The 22,637-nt window shown below is 37.0% G+C and overlaps 1 protein-coding gene across 4 annotated transcripts; it reads left to right on the forward strand.

Annotated features, from left to right (window-relative positions):
• Positions 1–1,611: 1,611 nt before the first annotated feature.
• vat1l (vesicle amine transport 1-like) lies at positions 1,612–21,533 on the forward strand. Of its 4 annotated transcripts, none has more exons than XR_009066349.1 (10): positions 1,612–2,005; positions 6,042–6,171; positions 6,298–6,513; positions 8,870–9,012; positions 9,863–9,966; positions 10,689–10,744; positions 10,888–11,082; positions 11,145–11,222; positions 19,241–19,324; positions 21,171–21,234. XR_009066349.1 is itself a non-coding variant. In XM_057852622.1 (10 exons), coding segments are annotated over exons 1-10 (1,179 nt in total). In that variant the 5' UTR covers positions 1,612–1,790; the 3' UTR covers positions 21,172–21,533. The 4 variants fall into 4 exon arrangements, 3 of the variants coding, with proteins under 3 accessions (XP_057708605.1, XP_057708586.1, XP_057708595.1); XM_057852622.1 differs by having other exon boundaries at positions 11,145–11,179; positions 21,171–21,533; XM_057852603.1 differs by having other exon boundaries at positions 11,145–11,174; positions 21,171–21,533.
• Positions 21,534–22,637: the final 1,104 nt, after the last annotated feature.

The following is a 22,637-nucleotide window of genomic DNA, read 5'->3' on the forward strand; positions in this document are numbered from 1 at the left end:
TGGTGACTAATCTTACGTTGTGTATAGCGCGCAATATAAAAGAAAAATAAAACTCAATTTTTAAAATAATATGAATTTACTGGTAATATTGTAAGATATAACCTGGTACAATCAAAGAACAATCAATATCTTCAGCTACATCATGATTACTAAAATCTTAACAGTGACTTTTGGTATAATTGTATGTAGCACTTTTGGCATTTTCTATCACGTCTTTTGATGGCTGAACTTCATGGCACTTCAGCTCGCAATTCAGTTTGACGTGAAGGTAGTTTGTTAGTGTGTCCAATTATAAATTAAAAAGGTAAATTGATGAAATTAACTTTAATTAACTTTGAGTCAAGGAACATTTCTTTTACTAATTCTGAGAAGTGATCAGCAATAGTTTTAGGTAAATTGTGTTCGGCAACAAATTGGCAGAATAAAATCTCCACTTTCGTCACTTTTCATTCTGCAGACTTCATCTTTATGACCAGTGTTGTTAATCTTACCTTTAAAAAGTAATTAATTTCAGTTACAAATTACTTCTCCCAAAAAGTAATTGAGTTAGTAACTCAGTTACCTGAATGTAAGAGTAATTAGTTACTTGGCAAAGTAACTGGTGTTACCGTTCGTTTTTTTTTTTTTTTTTTTTTTTTTTTTTTTCATTTTAAAAAAACAAAAAAACCGTAACCTTTGCTATGTTTGGAAGTCATTTAATATTGTGAATCAACTGTTAAAGTTGTTAAAATTGCTCCCATTTTTGCATTAGTTTCCTTCTTTCTACTTTTGACATGTGAAAGTTTTAAAACTGTTTCATCATTTAAAGATAGATTCAAGTCAAGATTTTGCAGATTTAGGAGTGTTATAGATAAAAAGTTACATAGGTTCACTGGGAAGGTTCACTACAACAGAGCCTTTCTAATAAGTCTACTGCTTTAAGATGGCGGCTGTTTACTAACGCCGCCGAGTCTGTCATTTCGCATGTAGTTCTATATGCATGTGATTCTGTATCTAGGCGTAGATTGTAGGCTGTCAGCTACAGTCAAGAATTATTGGAGCCATCTAGCCTCGTATCGCGTTTGCTACAGCGTCACAACACTTTTCTCTCTCCGCGTCTCTGACTTTTGTCGCATCATTTACCCAAAGTAGTAACGTATAGTAACGCACGTTGTCTCGTTGCCGAAACGGTGAAAAAATCTGAATGGAGAAAAAAAAAAACGTACAGATTTTGAACGTATGGGGTACACATTTAAAAATAAGTGCTCACTTGTACAAATTACGCCGAAACTGTACAACTTGACAGTTATGCTGATCTGTTTTTAATTGCATTTTGTTGTTCTTCTTGCTCATTGGCAATAAATGAATTATAGATAATCCTGACTTTTTCCCCCTTATGGTTTGATTTGTGACTTTTACAAAAAGTTCTCCAATGGATGTGAACAGCGTGTTGTTTTCCAAGCTTCCCTAAAGGCGTCAGACTCGTTGAATGACTATTCACAATGGGGATGTATGAGTTCCATTAAACTGCAGATAGTGCATTTTTCCAATAGATGTCGCACTTTCCACTCAAGAAAACACGCACCACCAATTACGCCCAGTTCAGTGAATAACTAATTAATGAACCTTATCCATCAGATAGGATGGCGATAATAATAAAATGTGATCATCCGGGATTGCATACGCATGAATGAGTGGATGGAGCATTGGACGACGAGCTGAGTGAGGCCGGGCTGCCACAATCGCAGGCTGCAGCCCACATCAGTGAGCCGTGAAGAGGCGCGGAGAGTCGCACGAAGCCAGGCTCCGACATGACTCAAGAAGGGGCAGATATGACGGCGGAAACCGACTGTATGATAGACAGAGACGCGGGGAATAAACCGGCGACCGGAGAATCTTCCGGCAATGTGAAAGAGATGCGGGCGGTAATGTTGTCAGGCTTTGGAGGGCTCAACAAACTCCGAGTGACCAAGAAGCTGATGCCCGAGCCTCAGCGTGGCGAAGTCAAGATCCGCGTTAAAGCATGGTAAATATCAACGCAAATTACAGTTTTAGTTTCATGATCACACTATTTTTTTAAATACTGTTGTACATACTGTGTCACAACAATGGTGTAGCTGCAGTGATACTATTGCAGTAGAAGCCACAGGTCTTTTTCCCTTCAATACAGAGCAACTGATATTAAAAAGCTCCCAATATCCTGTTTACCGTTCTTTTTTCCCTTTTTTTTCTCGGTCACTTTTGGATTTATGCACAAACTGTTGGAAAAGTTTAGAAAAATACAATTGTAATCTTTTGTATCCAGGGAGAATGAATAACTGGTGAATATGGCCTTGCATTCAGAGCCAGTGACTCATTGCCCACAACAATTGTATAAAAATGATCATGTTTTAAAAAATGGTGCCTGACAGCTGACTAGCTGATTAATGTGTGTATCCAAATTACATTAGCTGATTAATGTGTGTATCCAAATTACATTGTGCATCACAAGAAAATTAATCTGTGATATATCATGATGTAGGCCTATGTGTAACAGATTAAGGAAAAAAAATACTTGGGAAAAGTCGGATTGTGTTTGTTGATAGTATTTTTTATTTTGCCAATACTTCCCTCTTGCACAGAGCAGTACTACGATGCAAATGTACAAACTAAATTTGAAATTTTTATGAAAATATATTGATGCAAAAATACAAATCACAGTTCTTCATATAACTTTTAGGAAATAACAGCATTTTTTTAAACCCTAGTCTTGTGTTAGAGTCAGAATTGACCCATTTTCAAAATTTTGTATGCAAAAATCGATACTACTTTTGACATACCCACACTTAAATGGTCAATCTTGACCCGAAAATAATATGCAGTACTGCAAAGGTTTAGTATTTTCAGGATCAACTTTAATCCACTGGCAAAAATATGGGCTGATTTCAAACACAAGACAAGTGTTAAAGCACAGCGTGAGACTGATGTGACGCAAGATAATGTCGAGTGCGCGCAAAGTTTTAGTAAATTGCACAGAAAAATATTTGACGGTATTTACAAAAGACAAACGAGTCCAGCACCAACAACTATTGTCAAGCCTTAACACAATGAGCAACTAACTCATAGCATGCTAACACATACAACAATAATTGAATTCAACTCACTTCAACTCAAAGTAATTTAATTACTGATTACGCCTCAAAAAAGTAATCTGGTTACTTTACTGATTACTTTATTATCAGTCACTAAGTTTCTTTAAAAGTAATTTATCAGTTACTTTATACCAATTTTTCTCCCTTTGCTGCCTCAACATAAAAATGACAACAGAAAAATGTCATCGCATGTAATTTAATTTTTCACATAAGGCTTAGTCTTCGAGTTAGCGGGGACTTCATTATTCGATGGAGTTGATTTCAACCACCACTGACTCGCGCTAGCTTAGCCACTCCGGAGTCCTGAAACTTACATATAACTAACAAACTGGACGGAATTTGTTCAAATCAACACCTTTAAAATGACGACTTAGCTGTTAAAATGTTGTCTATAAAAGTTGTAAAGCAATAAAACAAACAACAAAAATGAACTAAGTGAACAGCAATCCTTCAAAGTATTTCACAATGGGTCCAAATTATTTTTCGAACAGATTATGTGACTAGCACCTTAGAGACGGTCCTTGCTTAGCCAAAACTACAGCTGAGGAGGCAAGATGGATATTTAGAATTCATTCAAACCTAAGATTTCAAAAGCTTCAACAACAACTGAGGTTGTTTACATGTACAGTACAGGCTAAAAGTTTGGACACACCTCATTCAATGTTATACAAATGATGGTCACAACCCCATTGAAAAGGCAGCAAATTCCACTTAATAACCCTGATAAGGCATACCTGTCAAGTGAAAACCTTTTCAGGTGTCCGTATCTTGAAGCTCATTGAGAGAGTGCAAAAGTATGCAAAAAGGTAATAAGAGCAAAGGGGGATACTTTGAAGAAAGTAGAATATAAAACCTATTATGAGTTATTTTACTTTTTTTTGCCAAGCACATGTTCATTCATAGTTTTGATATCTTCAGTGAGAAATTACAATGTAAATAGTAGTGAAAATATAAAAAACGCACAAATGATGAGGTGTGTCCAAATTTCTGACTTTTCTTTCAGGGTCATCAACATGTTTTGTCCCCTCCCCACAAAAGTCAAACTCCGCCTATGTTTACAAACTGCAACTATAAAATGTACGTAAAGGCGGGTTACAAACTGTAGAAGTGCTCTATAGGTACCTGTAGGCTTTGTTTCTAGTTTTGTCGCGTTGTGCTGTAATTCCAAGTGGTTCCTTGAATTGGATGTGGAGTTTTTAGTGGTCGACAGTCTTTTTGAGCCAGCGCAAAGTTGGGAACGCACGGAGATATTTTTGTCACTTTTACTGGACAAAATTGGAAAGTGCTGGCTGTATTTCCAGTGAGCAAATGCAGCCGTTTTTGTTATCTCTCCTGCCTCTTTCACTGTTCGCGTACTGACGAGGTAGCTAGTCTATGTTGACCGGAGACTCTCACCGCTCACAGAATGGTAATACTCGTGACCCGTGGTGTTTTTGTCGTCCGATTAGAAAATGTGATGTGTGATGTCACTCCCAAACTCAAGAGCAACATTTCTATTTAAAATGCTCTTCGTACATGACTACAGTATTCTTAATTTTCTACATACCGTATTGGCCCGAATCTAAGACGGTGTTTTTTGGATTGAAATAACACTGTAAAAGAGGGGGTCGTCTTATATTCGCGTTCTAGACATTATACCCATTCACGACGCTAGATGGTGCCAGATATCATTGAATCGATGTTCTGTCATGACAGATCTCAGCTACTCTCCCCATTCACGACGCTAAATGGCGCCAGATGTCATTGAACCGATGTTCTGTCATGACAGATCTCAGCTACTCTTTTTAGTTTAACCAGTTTGCATTATTTTATTGCAATGTTTTTCCTTATTCGATTTGTTTCAAGACTACAGTTCCAGTTAGACTTCACTTTGATGGTTAATGCAGTTATTGCAATTTTGTTGTTTTATCACAATAGATTTGTTTCTTTACATTTCAAAAACCAGAAGCCATTCATTTACGAATGTGATTGCTCTTTAGTTTACATATTTAAATGTTCAGATATTAAGATTTGAATGAGGCAAAATACCATGCTTTTTCTCTCCAATATATTGTTATTATCATTTGTTTTGGATGTACTGTAATTATTTTTTGTATAAAAATTAATTTGGTGTTCAAAAAGTCTTTTTTCAAACTTGAGTCTTGAAAAAGAGGGGATCGTCTTATAATCAGGGCCGTCTTATATTCGGGCCAATACGGCACATTATGAGGAAATAACGAAAAAGTAACGCACAGGCACTAAGGAAACTAACTTTAATCAGATTACTGGTTTTGAAAAATGAACGCGTTAGATTCCTCGTTACTGAAAGAAAGTAATCAGACTAAAGTAACGCGTCAGTGACAACACTGCCTACCTGTAGCTGCTTATTAATGCAGCACTCAGAAACTTACAGGAGTGTGTTGTGTTCAGGTACAACTTTAAAAAAGGAGGAAAAATAACTGTCCTGGCTACTTGGAATACAGGACGAGGCATTTAAATGAAGGACTGTCCTGCATAAAGCAGGACGTATGGTTGGCCTATTTAAAAGTTAAAATCTTGAATTTGATATTGTCTTAGAAGTATTGCCTCATATAGCAGACTTTTTTGTAAGCAAATTTGCATATATTTCTTTCACATTGCAGAAAATGAAGTAAGCGGTGGTGTAGTAGAGGATTTATTTATTTGTTAGATTTTTTTTTTTTAACGATCAATCCTTGCGTTCTTCTTCTTGTATCTCTTTTTGTACTTGTTTTACCTTGTGCCCCCTAGTGTTTAGATTGAAACACTGCAAAATTGAAATACTTTGCATTACAGGCGAAGTTCAGTAAAAACTTCTCAAATGTGAGTCCATTATGCCAACCACTAGTGCCACCTCCCATAAAAAGTTATGACTCAGTTATTTGATTGTTAACTATTCTGGCACACAATGGTGCTTTGTATTGTATTTCTCAGTGGTTTAAACTTCCTGGATTTGATGGTACGTCAAGGGACTATTGATAGTCCACCTAAACCCCCTCTTGTTCCTGGCTTTGAATGTTGTGGGATCGTGGAGTCCGTGGGTGAAACCACAGACAGATTTGAGGTACGTTGAATTGAAGCAAACTACTTATCTGCCATTCAAAATATTGCTCTAGTAATATACTGTAAGCGGACCCAATTCAAATTTCTTCTCATACATACAGTATGTCTGCATTGTCTATTTTTTCAGATCGGAGACCGAGTTATGGCTTTTGTCAACTACAATGCCTGGGCAGAAGTTGTCTGCACACCAGAGGAGTTTGTCTACAAATTGCCAGATGATATGACTTTTGCTGAAGCTGCTGCCTTTGCGCTGAACTTCGTTGCTGCCTACATGATGCTCTTTGAGGTGGCCAACCTTAGAGAAGGAATGTCGGTGCTGGTGCACTCAGCCGGGGGTGCTGTTGTGAGTCTCTTTATTTAATTGCCACTTCAAACAGGACAAAAGAAGAACAAACAAAAAGTTTTAATATAGTTTGTCGTGTCGATCACAGACCACATTTTATGTACACCTGTGCAATGTTAAGAGTTTTATTAATAGGAGTTATTACTTTAATTTTGCTTAGTTCATTTAGATAAGGGATAGGCAAAGTATGGCAAGGGGGCCACGTACTGTACGGCCCACGCCATTCTTTAGTCTGGCACACCAACCATATACATACTCAAAAGTCCAATATAATTATCATGTTGTGTCAAGATAATATTTTCGTTAAACAAAATATACTGTTTGATTATTTGTTTTATAGTATATTTTAATAATTTCTTCATTTAAATGTAATTTTACAAATGCATTTATTATTTTTTAATTCTATAAAATAACCGGTTAATACATTAGAATGATATAAATTTAAAATAAATATATTGAAATCTGAGCATTAATTATTCATAATAATGGGAATTTCACCTTTACAATTGAACTTTTTTAATGTTTTTAAATAACAAGTTGAACAATTATTATTAAATGAATGAAAAATATCGTCAAAAAATGAGCATGATTTGTTGTTATGAATTTATTTTTGTTGCATCAGTTACACATCATTCAACCCACTACACCTCTTTCACTAACATCATTTCTTAATTCATCTGTTTCGTAATGTGTTGATGAAGCTTTTGGTAAAAAAGAAAAATGTTACGTATGGTAAATGGGCTTCCACTAAGACTCATTGTCGAATGATAACTTCCAAACCCTCCTAGCTGAAATGGATTGGACGTGTATTGCTCTCAATAGGTGTTTTCAATATCATTTTCCCTCTTGTACTAACTACCACAGCACATAATCGGTGACCTGGGCTTGCAACTTTTGAATAGATGTCCACTGGAGTGACCACTGTCCTTGTAAGGGTCCAATATGAATTTCAAGGGAACCTCGGACTTAGACTTATAGGCACTAATAAGCAACAATTGTTCTCTTTTACTAAAATATATTGTTAGAAACACATAAAATATTGCTGTTGATTTAAAAGTCTATAATATTTAGTACATGTTTTTATGGAGGGCGCCATGTTTTGTGCGCGCAATGGAGGCTCGGGGCGATGACGTAGATTGTCACTGTCACTATACGAACTCTACCGTGTTACTCCAATTCCTTCTACGCGGCGAGACATCCAACACATCCGCACATCGGTTAAAAGCGATGAGTACTTACTATTTATGTTTTTATTTAGTCTTTCATTACCTTTTCATTGCCTCCAAATACTTTTTGCATGTGTTTTCCTCTCATACTTTTAGGCATTGTGTTTTCTTGTGGTAGCTTTAAAGCATATTGTTGATCTGTTGACCGCATTAGTCACATAGTGTATTTAAACTACCCTTATTTGATATTGATATGTTTAAGTATTTTCTTAAGGCATCTTTAGTATGTTCTGTCTGTATGCATCTAAACAAAACAAGCTGAAAGTGCACGGTAGTATTTTGGGTGTCAAACTCGCCTCTTGTATTTTGGCAGGGTTTTTTTTCCTACTCTCGTCTCGTCTCATCCTGTCTTTCTTGTTACATTTTGCTTTTTCTGCTCGTTTTGTAAAATATCGACAGTGCTGTCATGCTCATTAATGTTCCTCTCAGGTTCAAATTGAAAAGGTTGAACAGATGCCATATTTATGTCACTAGAGTCGTACTCTGGAAGACCGGCAGCGTAACCATGTGACGTCACCGCCCTGCGATGTCAACAACAGTGGTGACCTACTAGTTAAACAAATTTTACAAATTGTATAAAACCGAAAAACATCAAAAGGGGTTTCAATATCAAATTATTTTAACTCATAATAACGTTTATCTTTTAAGAACTACAAGCCTTTCTATCCGTGGATATATTTCAAGTTTTATTATAATTATCATTTAATAAAATAACAATGAGTTTTTTTTTTACAATTAATTCTTATCTCTTTAAATCGCGGACTATTGTTTGTGATAGGGTTGACAATCTGTTTTGATGTCATGACATCATTGACATTGACCTGATTGTTTTATTTGCTTGTCAACATCATTAAAACCCTATGTCAGCGATACGCAACTGGTTCCTCCGTCTCGTACATGACACGATGAATATTAAACTCCATTAAAGATCGTGAACATCTGTTGGTTCATCATTAAACCAGTTGGGGTGGTGTTTCAAGTGATCCTACAAATTACAAGCATTTGAGCAATACACCCATTTGTATAATATGGATAAATGTGGTTTCATATGCAATAATCCATTCTGCTCAGTTGTGCATTAACTCTCCAGCTGCTGCTGATAAACAGTTGCACATCATTGTTTTGTTCAGGGTCAAGCTGTGGCTCAGCTGTGCGCCACTGTACCTAACATCACCGTCTTTGGGGTGGCCTCAAGTTTGAAGCACGCTGCTATCAGAGATTCTGTGACTCATCTCTTTGACAGGAATACTGACTACATACAAGAAATCAAAAAGTAAGTTTGGATTATTGTGGCTTCCTTTTAAACCTAGATCCCGTTGTCACAAAATGGCAGTTTATTGCGAATCCAGCGCGAGGATCACCTGTCTAGTGGTTTGTCGTCATGGTTCCTATGGCAACAAAGAACTAATCCCAGTGGAACAGAGGTGGTCTGCAATTGAGCCAATCAGGGTCTGATTCATGTTGGCCTGGATTTTGAAATTTCATCATGAAATGAGGGACTTTTTTTGTTCCACTTCATACAGAGTTTTAAAAGTCCTGTGAATACAATTGTTGAACATACTTTAGTATGTATATACTAGTATAAACTATAGGCTCAAATTGCAATGTGCTATGCTTGGTGCCCTCATATCAAGAGCGCTCATGGATTAATTTGCCTTTCATCTCGCTGCACCACACATTCCACCCAGGATCAAGACCAAACTACAATTAGATGTGTGTTTTACAAAAGGGAATCACAAGACTACCAAGCAGTTTAGGTGTCCAAGCCTTCAAAGCAGAATGAAAGGAATTTAGTTCGCCTTGATATGTAGCGTGCCTTTCAGTCTTTTGTAGCCTTGCTTTTAATCATAATGCTCATTATAGGCTCATGATCACTTGTTGCTGTAATAAACATGCAAAAAAAACTGTAATGCAATGGTTTTAAATGTTAATTTGCAATTGTTAAATGGAATTAATGTTACATATTTTGATATCATTTATGATTTCCTTTGCCCTTAACTCATTGGCTGCCATTGACATAATTTGAACTGGGAGGAGCTTGAAGCGAATGATCACTGGTAGCGACCCTATTGCCATCAATGGAAATGAATGACTTAATAAAACTTTACTTTGCTCCTGTTTAGGATATCTCCAGAGGGAGTTGACATCGTCTTAGACTGTCTATGTGGAGAAAACACAGGCAAAGGACTCAGTCTGCTGAAGCCATTGGGAACGTACGTTGTCTACGGTAAGAACTACTGTATACTGTCAAAAGTATATCATTGTAAACAAAAACATTTTTGAATAAATTGTTAAAAAAGATCATTATTGAAATTACAATGATGAAAACATACTTATATCCGAGTTATGTCCACCAGTAACACTCTAAAGTTGATTTTCATTTTTTAATTTTGAAGTATTTAACTTATTGCCTGCCATTGACAACAATAGGTGACAATATGCGTTAATTCGAGGTCAGCCTCTCCCATTCAAAATGGATAGGACATTTAGCGCTGTAAATTGCAGCCAATGAGCTAAATGAATGCCCTAAAATGGGTTAAAGGTGCAAATAACAGAAGTTGACTTTGTACCTAAAAGAAGTAGGTGGCCAATTGAATTTGTTGTTTGGATGAAAAACCGTCACCTGGATAAGCTTGAATAAGTAATCATCCATACATAAAACATTGCCTGGAAGTGAAATATATTCTCAGTCACAGCTGAGCCTCTTAGCCAGCCCGTGTTAATCACTTTAATTCTCGTCAAACCTCATGAATTAGGCAACACAATTACCAGCCAATTAACGATTACTGCCAGTTATATGTGCAAAGGCATGCTTGCACGGATCTCTGAGGTCGAAAGGTGCCAATTGTTCCTCCCCCTCTTCAGCGTTCATTTGCTTGTTATTGTCCAGTCCCCTCTGCTCAGCCGTTTGCACAGCACACAGCAATTCTTTTCTTTTTATTTTTTCAGGCGCATCCAACATGGTAACCGGGGAGACAAAGAGTTTCTTCAGCTTTGCAAAATCTGTGAGTCAGAGATCCCGTCTGTCATCGTCATTTGAAGCAGACGGGTCGCCCCTCGCTGCCCAATGCGCATTTTGGCGACAAATGAAACACTTCATTCTCAGAAGAATTGTATCTCCCTGACATATGCTGTTGTTTCTTCCAAGTGGTGGCAGGTGGAGAAAGTGAACCCCATTAAACTGTACGAAGAGAACAAAGTCATGGCAGGATTTTCATTGCCCAACCTCCTCTTCAAGCAGGGAGGATCCAGCAGGGTAAAGTTGGTGATGGACAAACTCTTGTGCCTCTACAACCAAAAGAAGATCAAGCCAGTGGTGGATTCTCTGTGGGCTCTGGAAGAGGTAAAAGTCATAATCAAATTGAAGAGGCCTGCTGGAAAATGTCAATCGTTAATTGTGTTCAGGTTGCAGCAGGGGCACCAGCCAATCAGGATGTAAGGCAGGCTCTCGTACATCACTGACCGGTTGCCAGTCAATCTGGTGTGAGTAAGGGCCCAAATACACCAGATGCATGATCGTTCCGGTTCCGGTCCGGCTCAGTATTGACTGCGTGCCACGCAGTACCATAGGCGGAGTTTGACTTTTGCGGCTCGGGGGGCACAATATGTTGATGAGCCAAAAACGCAGTGTCAGCAATAAAATTAACTTACAAGAATATTTAAAATAATAAGTTGACAATGAGCGTTTTTTGTTTCCCATCATTCTTGAGGGAAATGCTACATCAGGCTGCTTAGGCAATACTTTTCGCCAAGATCGTCATCCATTGAATTTTGAACGCCCGCCAGCGTCGTGCCAATGGAGTTACCCCAGTCAAAAATTGTATACCCTGGATGGAGCAATATGGAGGTAGATTTGTGTCTTTATAATTCAATCAAAAAAAACAAAGTTGCTTCAATTAAAAAAAAAAAGTTGCCTAAATCAAAATCTATATTTTCAACCCCCAAAAAAGTCTCTTTGATTAAAAAAAAAAAAAAAAAAAAGTGTTTGAATGCAAAAATAAATTTGAAACTCAAAAAAAAAAAAAAAAAATGCATGTGAAAGCTATTTTTCTTTGACTAATTTTTATCTTTATTAATTTTTTTGATTGAACTCGTTTTTTTTTTTTTGTTTTTTTTTTGATTGAAGCAACTTTTTGATTGAAGTAATGTTGATTTGTGTTTGGGCCACATTTTGGCCAGGACATTTTTCTCTTTATTATTCAATCAAAAAATAAGTTGCTTCAAAAAAATATAGATTTTCAAAAAGAAAAAATCACTTCAATCAAAAAAGAAAAATGTCAATCATAGAAAAAAGTTTTTGAATGCGAAAAAATATTTGAGATTAAAAAATTAGCATTTGAACACTTAATATTTCATTGAAAAAGTTTTCTTTTGATTTAAGCAATCCTTTTTGTGTTTTGTGTTTGGGCCATATTATGATTAGAACATTTGTGTCTAAATAATTCAATCCCCAAAAAAGTTGCTTCAATCAAAAAAAAAAAAAAAAAAAAAAAAAAAAAGAAAATATTTTCAATCAAAGAAAAAAAATCATTACAATTTTTTTCCCCTCTAATTTATTTATATATATATATTATATATATATATATATATATTTTTTTTTTTTTAATTATATGCAAAGCAAATGACTAAGGTGCTCGAAAAATAATTTCGACCAATTTTTTGTGTGTTAAATTCATTCATTTTTGTTGCAGTTTTATTGCTTTACAACTTTTATATATATATATATATATATATATATATATAGGAAAGTCATTTACATGCAATTACCTTTTTCGGTCACCAGGGGGGCCCAGGCCATTGTTTATGTCATTACACCATGCTCACTCCCCATACCATAAAATCATTTGGAACCAAGCGCCAGCAGAGGGCCAAACAACAAAAAACAGGTAACAAGTCACAAGCGGACATTACACTGCTGTCATTTTAATCTGAGCGGGGCATGTGCGTTAATTGCATCAAATATTTTAACGTGATTAATTTAAAAAATTAATTTCCGCCGTTAACGCGATAATTTTGACAGCCCTAATATTGATATTTTAGTTGTGTCTATCTCTTAATTCCAGATTGACTGCATCATGTTGAGATCAGGGCTCCGTGTGTGCGTGTGTGGTGGCTAGGAGAGAGGGGGCCTATTATGCCCTTGGTTGTGTCATTGGGCTTATATCTTTGTGCACATTTAAAATTTATGGCACATAACATCTCATAGAGCGGTTATAAACAACTGTTAAATAATCTGTAATATTTATGAAATGGATAGTGAATTATATACTATACCAGGGTTGCCCAAGTCCGGTCCTCGAGAGCCCTTATCCAACTTGTTTTCCACCTTGCCCTCCTCCAACACACCTGAATCTAATAATACGGATCATTCTCAGGCTCCTGCAGCACTTGCTGATGAGCTGATCATTTGATTCAGGTGTGTTAAACGAGGGAGACATGGAAAGCAAGCCGGATAGGGGCTCTCAAGGACCGGACTTGGGCACCCTTGTACTATACGAAATAAAAAACAGCGTACTTGGAATTGGTGTCTCATCACTGCAGATTCCTGTGCTCAGCGCAAACTGTTGTTTTTTCTATGAAAAGTCAAGTCTTTATTCTCTTTCGTACTTTTCCCCCTTGACTCTGTATACAAACCAACATCGTGTGTGTGCCAGACACGAGAATTTCTGCATTGGAACCACTTCCAGATACGCTGCATTTTTTTTTTCGCTCTTTTTGTCTTTCTAGTCTGTAGCCTACTCCATGAACTGATGACGTTTTGTTGTGTTTTGTTTGTGACACCCGACCATTCTGCAATATATAATTACTGTTTTAAATTACATAACTTGCATAAAAACTCCCGTCCATCCTCATAGCTTCTGCTATGGCGTTCCATGTGTAATATTCTGATTGGATTTTTTCCGAGGCACCCTGAAAACACACATAATAGGACACCTTGCAGCTTCCTTTTTAATGCTGTCCTTATCATAACGATCTGCTGCATCGTAAATCACTTTGTGACTTTCCACCTCCATGATGAAACGTTCTTCGTCCATGTTCGCGGGTGTTTAAACCGTGAATAAGCAACTGGGCTGTTGACGTCAGGCCCGGCTCCGCCCATTTTGTCGGATGCGTGTCCGGCAAAAATAGAAAATAGCCTATACCATCCGGCGGGCTGTGGCACGCCGCAGATGGTCCGCAGTCAATCCGGAGCTCTGACACGGCCGGTATACGTTGAACAATAGGATATAAAGGGAACGGATTGGCTCCGGCGCTATTTTTTACCGGAGCCAGACCGGAACGGAACGATGCTGCATCTGGTGTATTTGGGCTTTGAAAACTAAGCTATGTTAAAAACTACACTGATTCTGATTATGATGAAACAGAATGTACAGTGGATATATAAAATTTTTACAGGCCCTTGTTGATATGCTAGATTTCTTTCTAAATATACTGTAAAATAAATAAATAAAAGAACCTAAGATAAATAATGTCGACCAAGCATGTGTACCATATTTTCCAGACTATAGGCTGCATTTTTTTCCCATACTTTGGCTGGGGCTGCGACCAGTGATGCCAGCAGATTACTCTAATAAGTCTGCGTTTTTCCAGTAACAACTAATCTAAGGCATTGTTATTTTCAAACCATTAATTAGATCTAAATTACATGAGCAATTCACAGAGAGTGTTACTTTGAGTGATGCGTACTGTACATACAAACCATCAACTCTAATAAAGAACACACCTCCACACACTTAAAGCAGTCACAACAAAAACATAGACAACAATGGAAGGAGGCGAGAGATGTGCGTTCTCAAGCTGAAAATACAGCCACTATTTTTTCCTTATGTCAGCCAAAGATAATATTGTAGCGTCTATAATAACGACGACAGTCCTCTGCTGTGGTTTTCTCAAGCTTTTTTGCTAACACAGCATACCACATGGCTACTCTGGGCTTTTGCCGAAACCAAAACAACCAAACAAGCTAACCCGCTAAATCGTGCGATACGTTTAAGGGCATCATAGAAAATACAGTTTTCAACAAATTTACCCTCTAACCTGCAGGACATGAACTTGATTTGTAACAATATAATGGTTTGCTGTACACTCTGTGCTGGCAGCAAAGTGGTATCTTGCTTCAAAAACGCAACTTCAAACATCGAAAAACATTCAGAATCGCAGCATGGCACAGAGAAAGTCCCACCAGGTAGTGGGAAGCGCAATAAAGTTCGCAATCGGAAAAAAATGGTTTTCATTATATGTACAGCTTGCTGAATGTAACTTAAAAAGTCATTTGTAATCTACTTTTAAAATCAAATCAGCAATTGAAGTTTCCTTATGGGCCGGACCTGTCTCGTGTCGAAAATAATTTTATTAATATTCAAAAATGGAATCGTACAAGTTATGTGTCCAATTTAGACATTAAAAAATACATATAACCAAAGTATACACATTGTAGACTCCAAACCGTCAATCTTGATTCGTGTGGGATGCTTTCAGCTGTGCATGTTCCCGCACAGATGATAGGTAGGTTGTGCATCTTCCTGCTGCACAATTACTTCAGTCCCACACAAAAAGCTACAGTCCACACATCAATCACTTTAGCACAAGTCACGATGAGTAGCGAGATTGAAAACACCTTTGCCTGACACTGCCTTTCTCTATCGCATACCCACCAAACCTCCTCAAATGTATGTGTAAGCTCATTGTCTGGCATTTTCTTGCAGTAATAGATGACCATTCCATATTCAATGGATGATCTCCCAGTTAAAAAGATTTAGACGTCTATGGAACACTCAATTTTAGTATACTGTATACGGCCGGCTGCAAAAAAAACACCACTGATCTGTATGCACATCTATTCCCTATCTAATTATTAGATTCAGGGTGAGTCATCATAAATGTCAACGCAATTACCTGTTTGTTGAGAAGTTAAGTCCTGATGAATTTCTGGTTGAATGAAAGTATATTTTCAGGTATATCTACTTCAATGTTGAGGATATGTAGTTTTAGTCAGTATAGGTTGCCATGTAAAAATAGATTACCGTATGTGAAACGCTTTACCACCAAAACGCAAAATTTTAAAGAACCATTTGATGTTAAGCTATACAAGCTATATTAAGCATATCAATCTTCATCTTATATGTTTATTTGGCAAGTGACTATTTCTCCTACTTGACTTAACCCCATAATGACCTGGCGTCCGTATAGGTGGACAACACATTTTGTATCATGTAGGCCACAATATTAACATTTGGTATACATTTGTGGCCTACATGACCCTAAATATGATGCTCACATATGTGTCTCAATTATAATCATGTTATTATTATTTTTTGTATTATTATTATTATTCTATTTTTTTAACATTATCTTTATATCTTTATGGTGAATAAATAAATTATAAATTAATAATATGTTTAAAAAAACAATGAAGAAAATTAAAATCAATATAAACTAGGGCTGTCAAACAATTAAATTTTTTAATTGAGTTAATTACAGCTTAAAAATTAATTAATCGTAATTAATCACAATTCAAACCATCTATAAAATATGCTATATTTTTCTGTAAATTATTGTTGGAATGGAAAGATAAGACACAAGACGGATATATACATTCAACATACGGTACATAAGTACTCTATTTGTTTATTATAACAATAAATCAACAAGATGGCTATGTCATTATTAACATTCTCTTAAAGCGATCCATGAGAAAGAATTGTAGTTCTTAAAAGATAAATGTTAGTACAAGTTATAGAAATTTTATATCAGAACTAGGGCTGTCAAAATTATCGCGTTAACGGGCGGTAATTAATTTTTTAAATTAATCACGTCAAAATATTTGACGCAATTAACGCACATGTGCCCCGCTCAAACAGATTCAAATGACAGCACAGTGAAATGTGTACTTGTTGTGTTTTTCGGAGTTTTGTCGCCCTCTGCTGGCACTCTGGTGCGACTAATTTTATAGGCTTCAGCACCCATGAGCATTGTGTAAGTAATTATTGACATCAACAATGGCGGGCTACTAGTTTATTTTTTGATTGAAAATTTTACAAATGTTATTAAAACGAAAACGTTAAGAGGGGTTTTAATATACAATTTCTATAACTTGTAATAACATTTATCTTTTAAGAACTACAAGTCTTTCTATCCATGGATCGCTTTAACAGAATGTTAATAATGGTAATGTCATCTTGTTGATTTATTGTTATAATAAACAAATACAGTACTTATGTACCATATGTTGAATGTATATATCCATCTTGTGTCTTATCTTTCCATTCCAACAATAATTTACACAAAAATATGGCATATTTTATAGATGGTTTGAAATGCGATTAGTTGCGATTAATTACGATAATTAATTTTTAAGCTGTAATCAACTCGATTAACAATTTTAATCGTTTGACACCCCTATTTAAAACCCCTCTTAATGTTTTCGTTTTATTAAAATTTGTAAAATTTTCAATCAAAAAATAAACTAGTAGCTCGCCATTGTTGATGTCATTACACCATGCTCACTCCCCACACCATAAAATCATTTGGACCCAAGCACCAGCAGAGGGCGCCAAACACCAAAAAACAAGTGGACATTACACTGCTGTCATTTTAATCTGTTTGAGCAGTGCATGCGCGTTAATTGCGTCAAATATTTTAACGTGATTAATTTTAAAAAATAATTACTGCCCGTTAACGCGATAATTTTGACAGCCCTATTATAAACAGAAACATGTTCTGGCTTTTTTGGGTTATTATTTTAATTTCATAGTATAGACTTCATAACTAGTGAGGGGACACGGGGCGCGGGGCCGATTAATAGGGGGCCTGCATTGTTGGCGTGGCCATCAAAGCTGACCGAGTGGAATCATAGGCAAAGAGCTTTTTCCGTTGAAAATTCTTGTGAATAAATGCTTAAATCCCTGAATTCTTTATAGATATGGACGTAAAACAGTCTCAATTTTTGGTTAAAAGCAACAACAAAAAACGTGCAGTTAGCATTTATTTTACGTAAACATTGCGTACTGTGATGCTAGTCAGTAAGCAAATGTAGCGGCTGCCTTATGAAAACAAAGAGCTTTTTCCGTTGAAAATTTTTGTGAATAAATGCTTAAATCCCTGAATGCTTAATAGATATGGACGTAAAACAGTCTCGATTCTTGGTTGAAAGCAAAAAAAAAACTGTAGTTAGCATTTATTTCACGTAACTATTGCGAACTATGACGCCAATGCCTTAGCGGCTAATTCATCCCATTGATTTTTTTCACGTTTCAAAATGCATGCAGGGTATGAAAAATAGAATCATTACCTTGAATCCTCAAACAAATCCCACCTGAGACAATCTTTCCTGTTAGTATGCGGTACATCTTTCGTACTTTTCAACCTAAATACGGCATTAGATCGCTGCATGTGTGTGTGTTTGAGAATAACTCCTCTTGATGCTTGGTGTGGGCAGGCCCCCTACTTGAAGACGTGGCGCAGTGTCTGATGGATGTGACCCGTCAATATAATTATGACCTCTATGTTCATAGTATTCAACTAATTGGCTGCCACTGACAACAAAAGACATCCAGTTCATCTGAACTGGGAGGATTGGCTATGATTTTTTTATCTATCATGCGCTAGTTGGCAGCAAGCTGGCAGCAATCCTTTACTGTCAACCTTCCCAGTCAGAATAGATTGGACATCTTGTCGCGTCAATGGCAGCCAATTAGTTAAATGAGTGCCGTATGAAGGGTGAACATGAATATATTTTCTAACTTGCCCGTGCACTGCTGACGTCAGGTTTGCAGTCTTTTTAGTGGTAGAATCTGTTTTGTTGTGGTCATTAAACCTTGGCCGAATGCAGCGGCCATTCATTGAAAGGGGGGGGGGGGGGGGGGTGACATGGCGTGGGATGCATTGTCAGGGCAAATTCAGCCTCATTTGTTCATCAGCCTGGAAGGAGAATTAAGAGCCTGATTGTTTCTGTGTTGACTACGGTAACCTTTTCTCGCTGCTGGAAATGAAACACTGGACTATGTGCGCACAAACGAAGAAATGGTGAATTTCTGTGATAGCAGTAATGAATTCAGAAAAAAAAGTGAAAAATTCCCTACGTATCAATGTCTGAATAATCTGTCTTTCAACAAAACATTAGACAAAGATTTTGACCTAATTTCATTCTCGGCTGGTGTTGTCTTCAACAAATGATTTAATGACACAATGGTTTCTGGACAAAGGAGGGCATTCATTAGTGGCTCTATAATGGGATAATAGATCTATTTTGTGTGACCTTATCCCATTGACAAAGAAACTTTCATGCCAAAACTTTTCCATTATTATAACACACATGTTTAGCATTTACTGTAAACTAATTCATTCATTCATTTGGACTCACAACCGTGTTTATAAATGCACTTACAATATGTTGATTTATTGGTGTTTATTGAAAACTTAACAGTTGATTCCTAGCTGGAAGTCTTCATTCTCTACAATATACCTAAAAAATGTATATATGTATATTTAATTTTGGTCAGGTTAAAGAAGCCATGCAGAGAATTCACGACAGAGGCAATATTGGAAAGCTCATTCTGGATGTGGAGAAGTCACCTACTCCTTTGGTAATGACAATATCTCTACTGATTACCAAATAACGTGTACATTAAGTAACATTTAACAATATATACAGTGGGGCAAATAAGTATTTAGTCAACCACCAATCGTGCAAGTTCTCCTACTTGAAAAGATTAGAGAGGCCTGTTATTGTCAACATGGGTAAACCTCAACCACGAGAGACAGAATGTCGAAGAAAAAACAGAAAATCACATTGTTTGATTTTTAAATAATTTATTTCCATATTAGAGTGGAAAATAAGTATTTGGTCACCTACAAACAAGCAAGATTTCTGGCTGTCAAAGAGGTCTAACTTCTTCTAAAGAGGTTTAGCGAGGCTCCACTCGTTACCTGTATTAATGGCACCTGTTTTAACTCATTATCGGTATAAAAGACACCTGTCCAAAATCTTAGTCAGTCACACTCCAAACTCCGCTATGGCCAAGACCAAAGAGCTGTTGAAGGACACCAGACACAAAATTGTAGACCTGCACCAGGCTGGAAAGACTGAATCTGCAATAGGTAAAACGCTTGGTGTAAAGAAATCAACTGAGGGAGCAATTATTAGAAAATGGAAGACATACAAGACCACTGATATTCTCCCTCGATCTGGGGCTCCAGATCTCACCCCATAGCGTCAAAATGATCACAACATCAATGAACAAAAATCCCAGAACCACACGGGGGGACCTAGTGAATGACCTACAGAGAGCTGGGACCACAGTAACAAAGGCTACTATCAGTAACACAATGCGCCGCCAGGGACTCAAATCCTGCACTGCCAGACGTGTCCCCCCTGCTGAAGCCATTACATGTCCAGGTTCGCTAGAGACCATTTGGATGATCCAGAAGAGGACTGGGAGAATGTGTTATGGTCAGATGAAACCAAAATAGAACTTTTTGGTCGAAACACAGGTTCTCGTGTTTGGAGGAGAAAGAATACTGAATTGCATTCGAAGAACACCATACCCACTGTGAAGCATGGGGGTGGAAACATAATGCTTTGGTGCTGTTTTTCTGCAAAGGGACCGGGACGACTGATCTGTGTAAAGGAAAGAATGAATGGGGCCATGTATTGAAAGATTTTGAGTGAAAATCTCCTTCCATCATCAAGGGCATTGAAGATGAGATGTGGCTGGGTCTTTCACCATGACAATGATCCCAAACACACAGCCAGGGCAACAAAGGAGTGGCTTCGTAAGTAGCATTTCAAGGTCCTGGCGTGGCCTAGCCAGTCTCCAGATCTCAACCCCATAGAAAGTTGAAAGTCCGTGTTGACCAACGACAGCCCCAAACCATCACTGCTCTAGAGGAGATCTGCATGGAGGAATGGGCCAAAATACCAGCAACAGTGTGTGAAAAGCTTGTGAAGAGTTACAGAAAACGTTTGGCCTCTGTTATTGCCAACAATGGGTACAGAACAAAGTATTGAGATGAACTTTTGGTATTGACCAAATACTTATTTTCCACCATGATTTGCAAATAAATTCTTTAAAAATCAAACAATGTGATTTTCAGTTTTTTTCCCCCCACATTCTGTCTCTCATGGTTGAGATTTACCCATGTTGACAATTACAGGCCTCTCTAATATTTTCAAGTGGCAGAACTTGCACAATTAGTGGTTGATTAAATACTTATTTGTCCCACTGTAACTTTTTTTTGCAAGGTACTCTGATTAGTGGATTCATATAATCAATCAATTCAACAAGCATTTTGATGCATGAACATGCTCACTGAATGTACACAGCTTGTACCAAAGTACCAATGTGCATAAGTATCATAAAAGAGTGTGTCATCCTGCTTTATGTTGAGTTAGAATCAATAATAAACCTGGAACTCCTTTTCCACCATCAGATGGCTAGTGACAGCACTGAAACCAGCGAAGCAGGGGAAGAAGAAGAGGAGCCTGAGGGAGACAATGACAGCAAAGAGCGCATGCCTTTTATCCATTAGAACCACCATGTACGTACATGCCGTGGGGCGTCGCCACACATCTTTACCTTGTAGGGTCACGTTGAGAGTAGTGTAGTGTTTGTGCATGTAATGTACTCATGTAAGTATTTATCTTGTTTGTTACCTGTTGTTATGATGTTATGATGAGAAAAGGACCTGCCCAATTTTATGCATATGCTACATGATGTAGATTTTTTTTTTTTTTTTGCAACAATTTGGCAATAAATAAGCGTTTAACCCTGCTGACTTGCTAGAACCATTTAATCAATAGTCAACTTCAGATTTAGTAGAAACGCAATCAATTTACACAACAAATATTTTTAAAATCCTGTACTTGATGAAGAATGAGGTCAAATATTAGTTATGTTAGAAGTGTATTAATCCAGCAAGTTATTTTTAGGAAGCCCAATAGGTGCCAATTTTATGAAATTATGGGATCACATGTGCCTTCTGTTTGATACTTGATACTGTTTCCCTTATTGTTAGGCTACCAAGTTAACAATTATCGCTATAATTAAAGGATTAAAACTCATTGGAACTAATCCTATCGTATCCTGGGAATGAAGATCAATGATATCTTTACTCATTTGGAGAGCACATTTTGACCGACAAATCCAGTATTTATTATCTGATTACAAATATAGTTATGATTATCAAACACAGAGATCCAGCAGAACTTCTTTTGGAAAGACACAGTTTCTATATGTGCCACAATAGACATAAAAAACTAAAATAGATTAGAATGTCTGTAAAAATGTCTTAGAGGATTTCATCGGTCAGACTTTATTTCCTGTCTGGCCAAAGTTACTGTATTTACCTTCTGGTGCCTCCAAACAAACATGCCCTAAAAGATTGCTTATTTTAAGAATAAACACAACCCATCAAAATTAAACGTGCCATCAAATGCTGGAAATACTACCACCACCCTGATGACTCATCCAGATCAAATATGGAATGTTTGCAAATTTATGTAAAAGCAAAGCTTAAAATCATTTTCATATGACAGGGTGTATTTTTCTCAAGTGCAAACTAATTGAAAATAAGCTGTTAAAGATACCAGCAACTCATTAAACTTTAAAGTAATGTAAAAAGAAAATACCGTAATTTTCGCACTATAAGGCGCACCTGACTATAAGCCGCCACCCACTGAATTTGCCCCAAAAAGGGCATTTGTTCATGGATAAGAAGCACTGGACTATAAGCCGAAGCTGTCCTCACCGTATTATGGGATATTTACATTAAAATATATTAACCAGTAACATACGACTATCATAAGACCAAATGAACCATCCTGAAGCTTTGAACCAAATGGCTGCAAAGCTTCATTGCTTCAAGAAGCTTAATTTGGCCGTCACTGCTCAATTGGGG

Source organism: Corythoichthys intestinalis, chromosome 1 (assembly GCF_030265065.1).
Source record: "Corythoichthys intestinalis isolate RoL2023-P3 chromosome 1, ASM3026506v1, whole genome shotgun sequence".
Lineage (NCBI taxonomy): Eukaryota > Metazoa > Chordata > Actinopteri > Syngnathiformes > Syngnathidae > Corythoichthys > Corythoichthys intestinalis.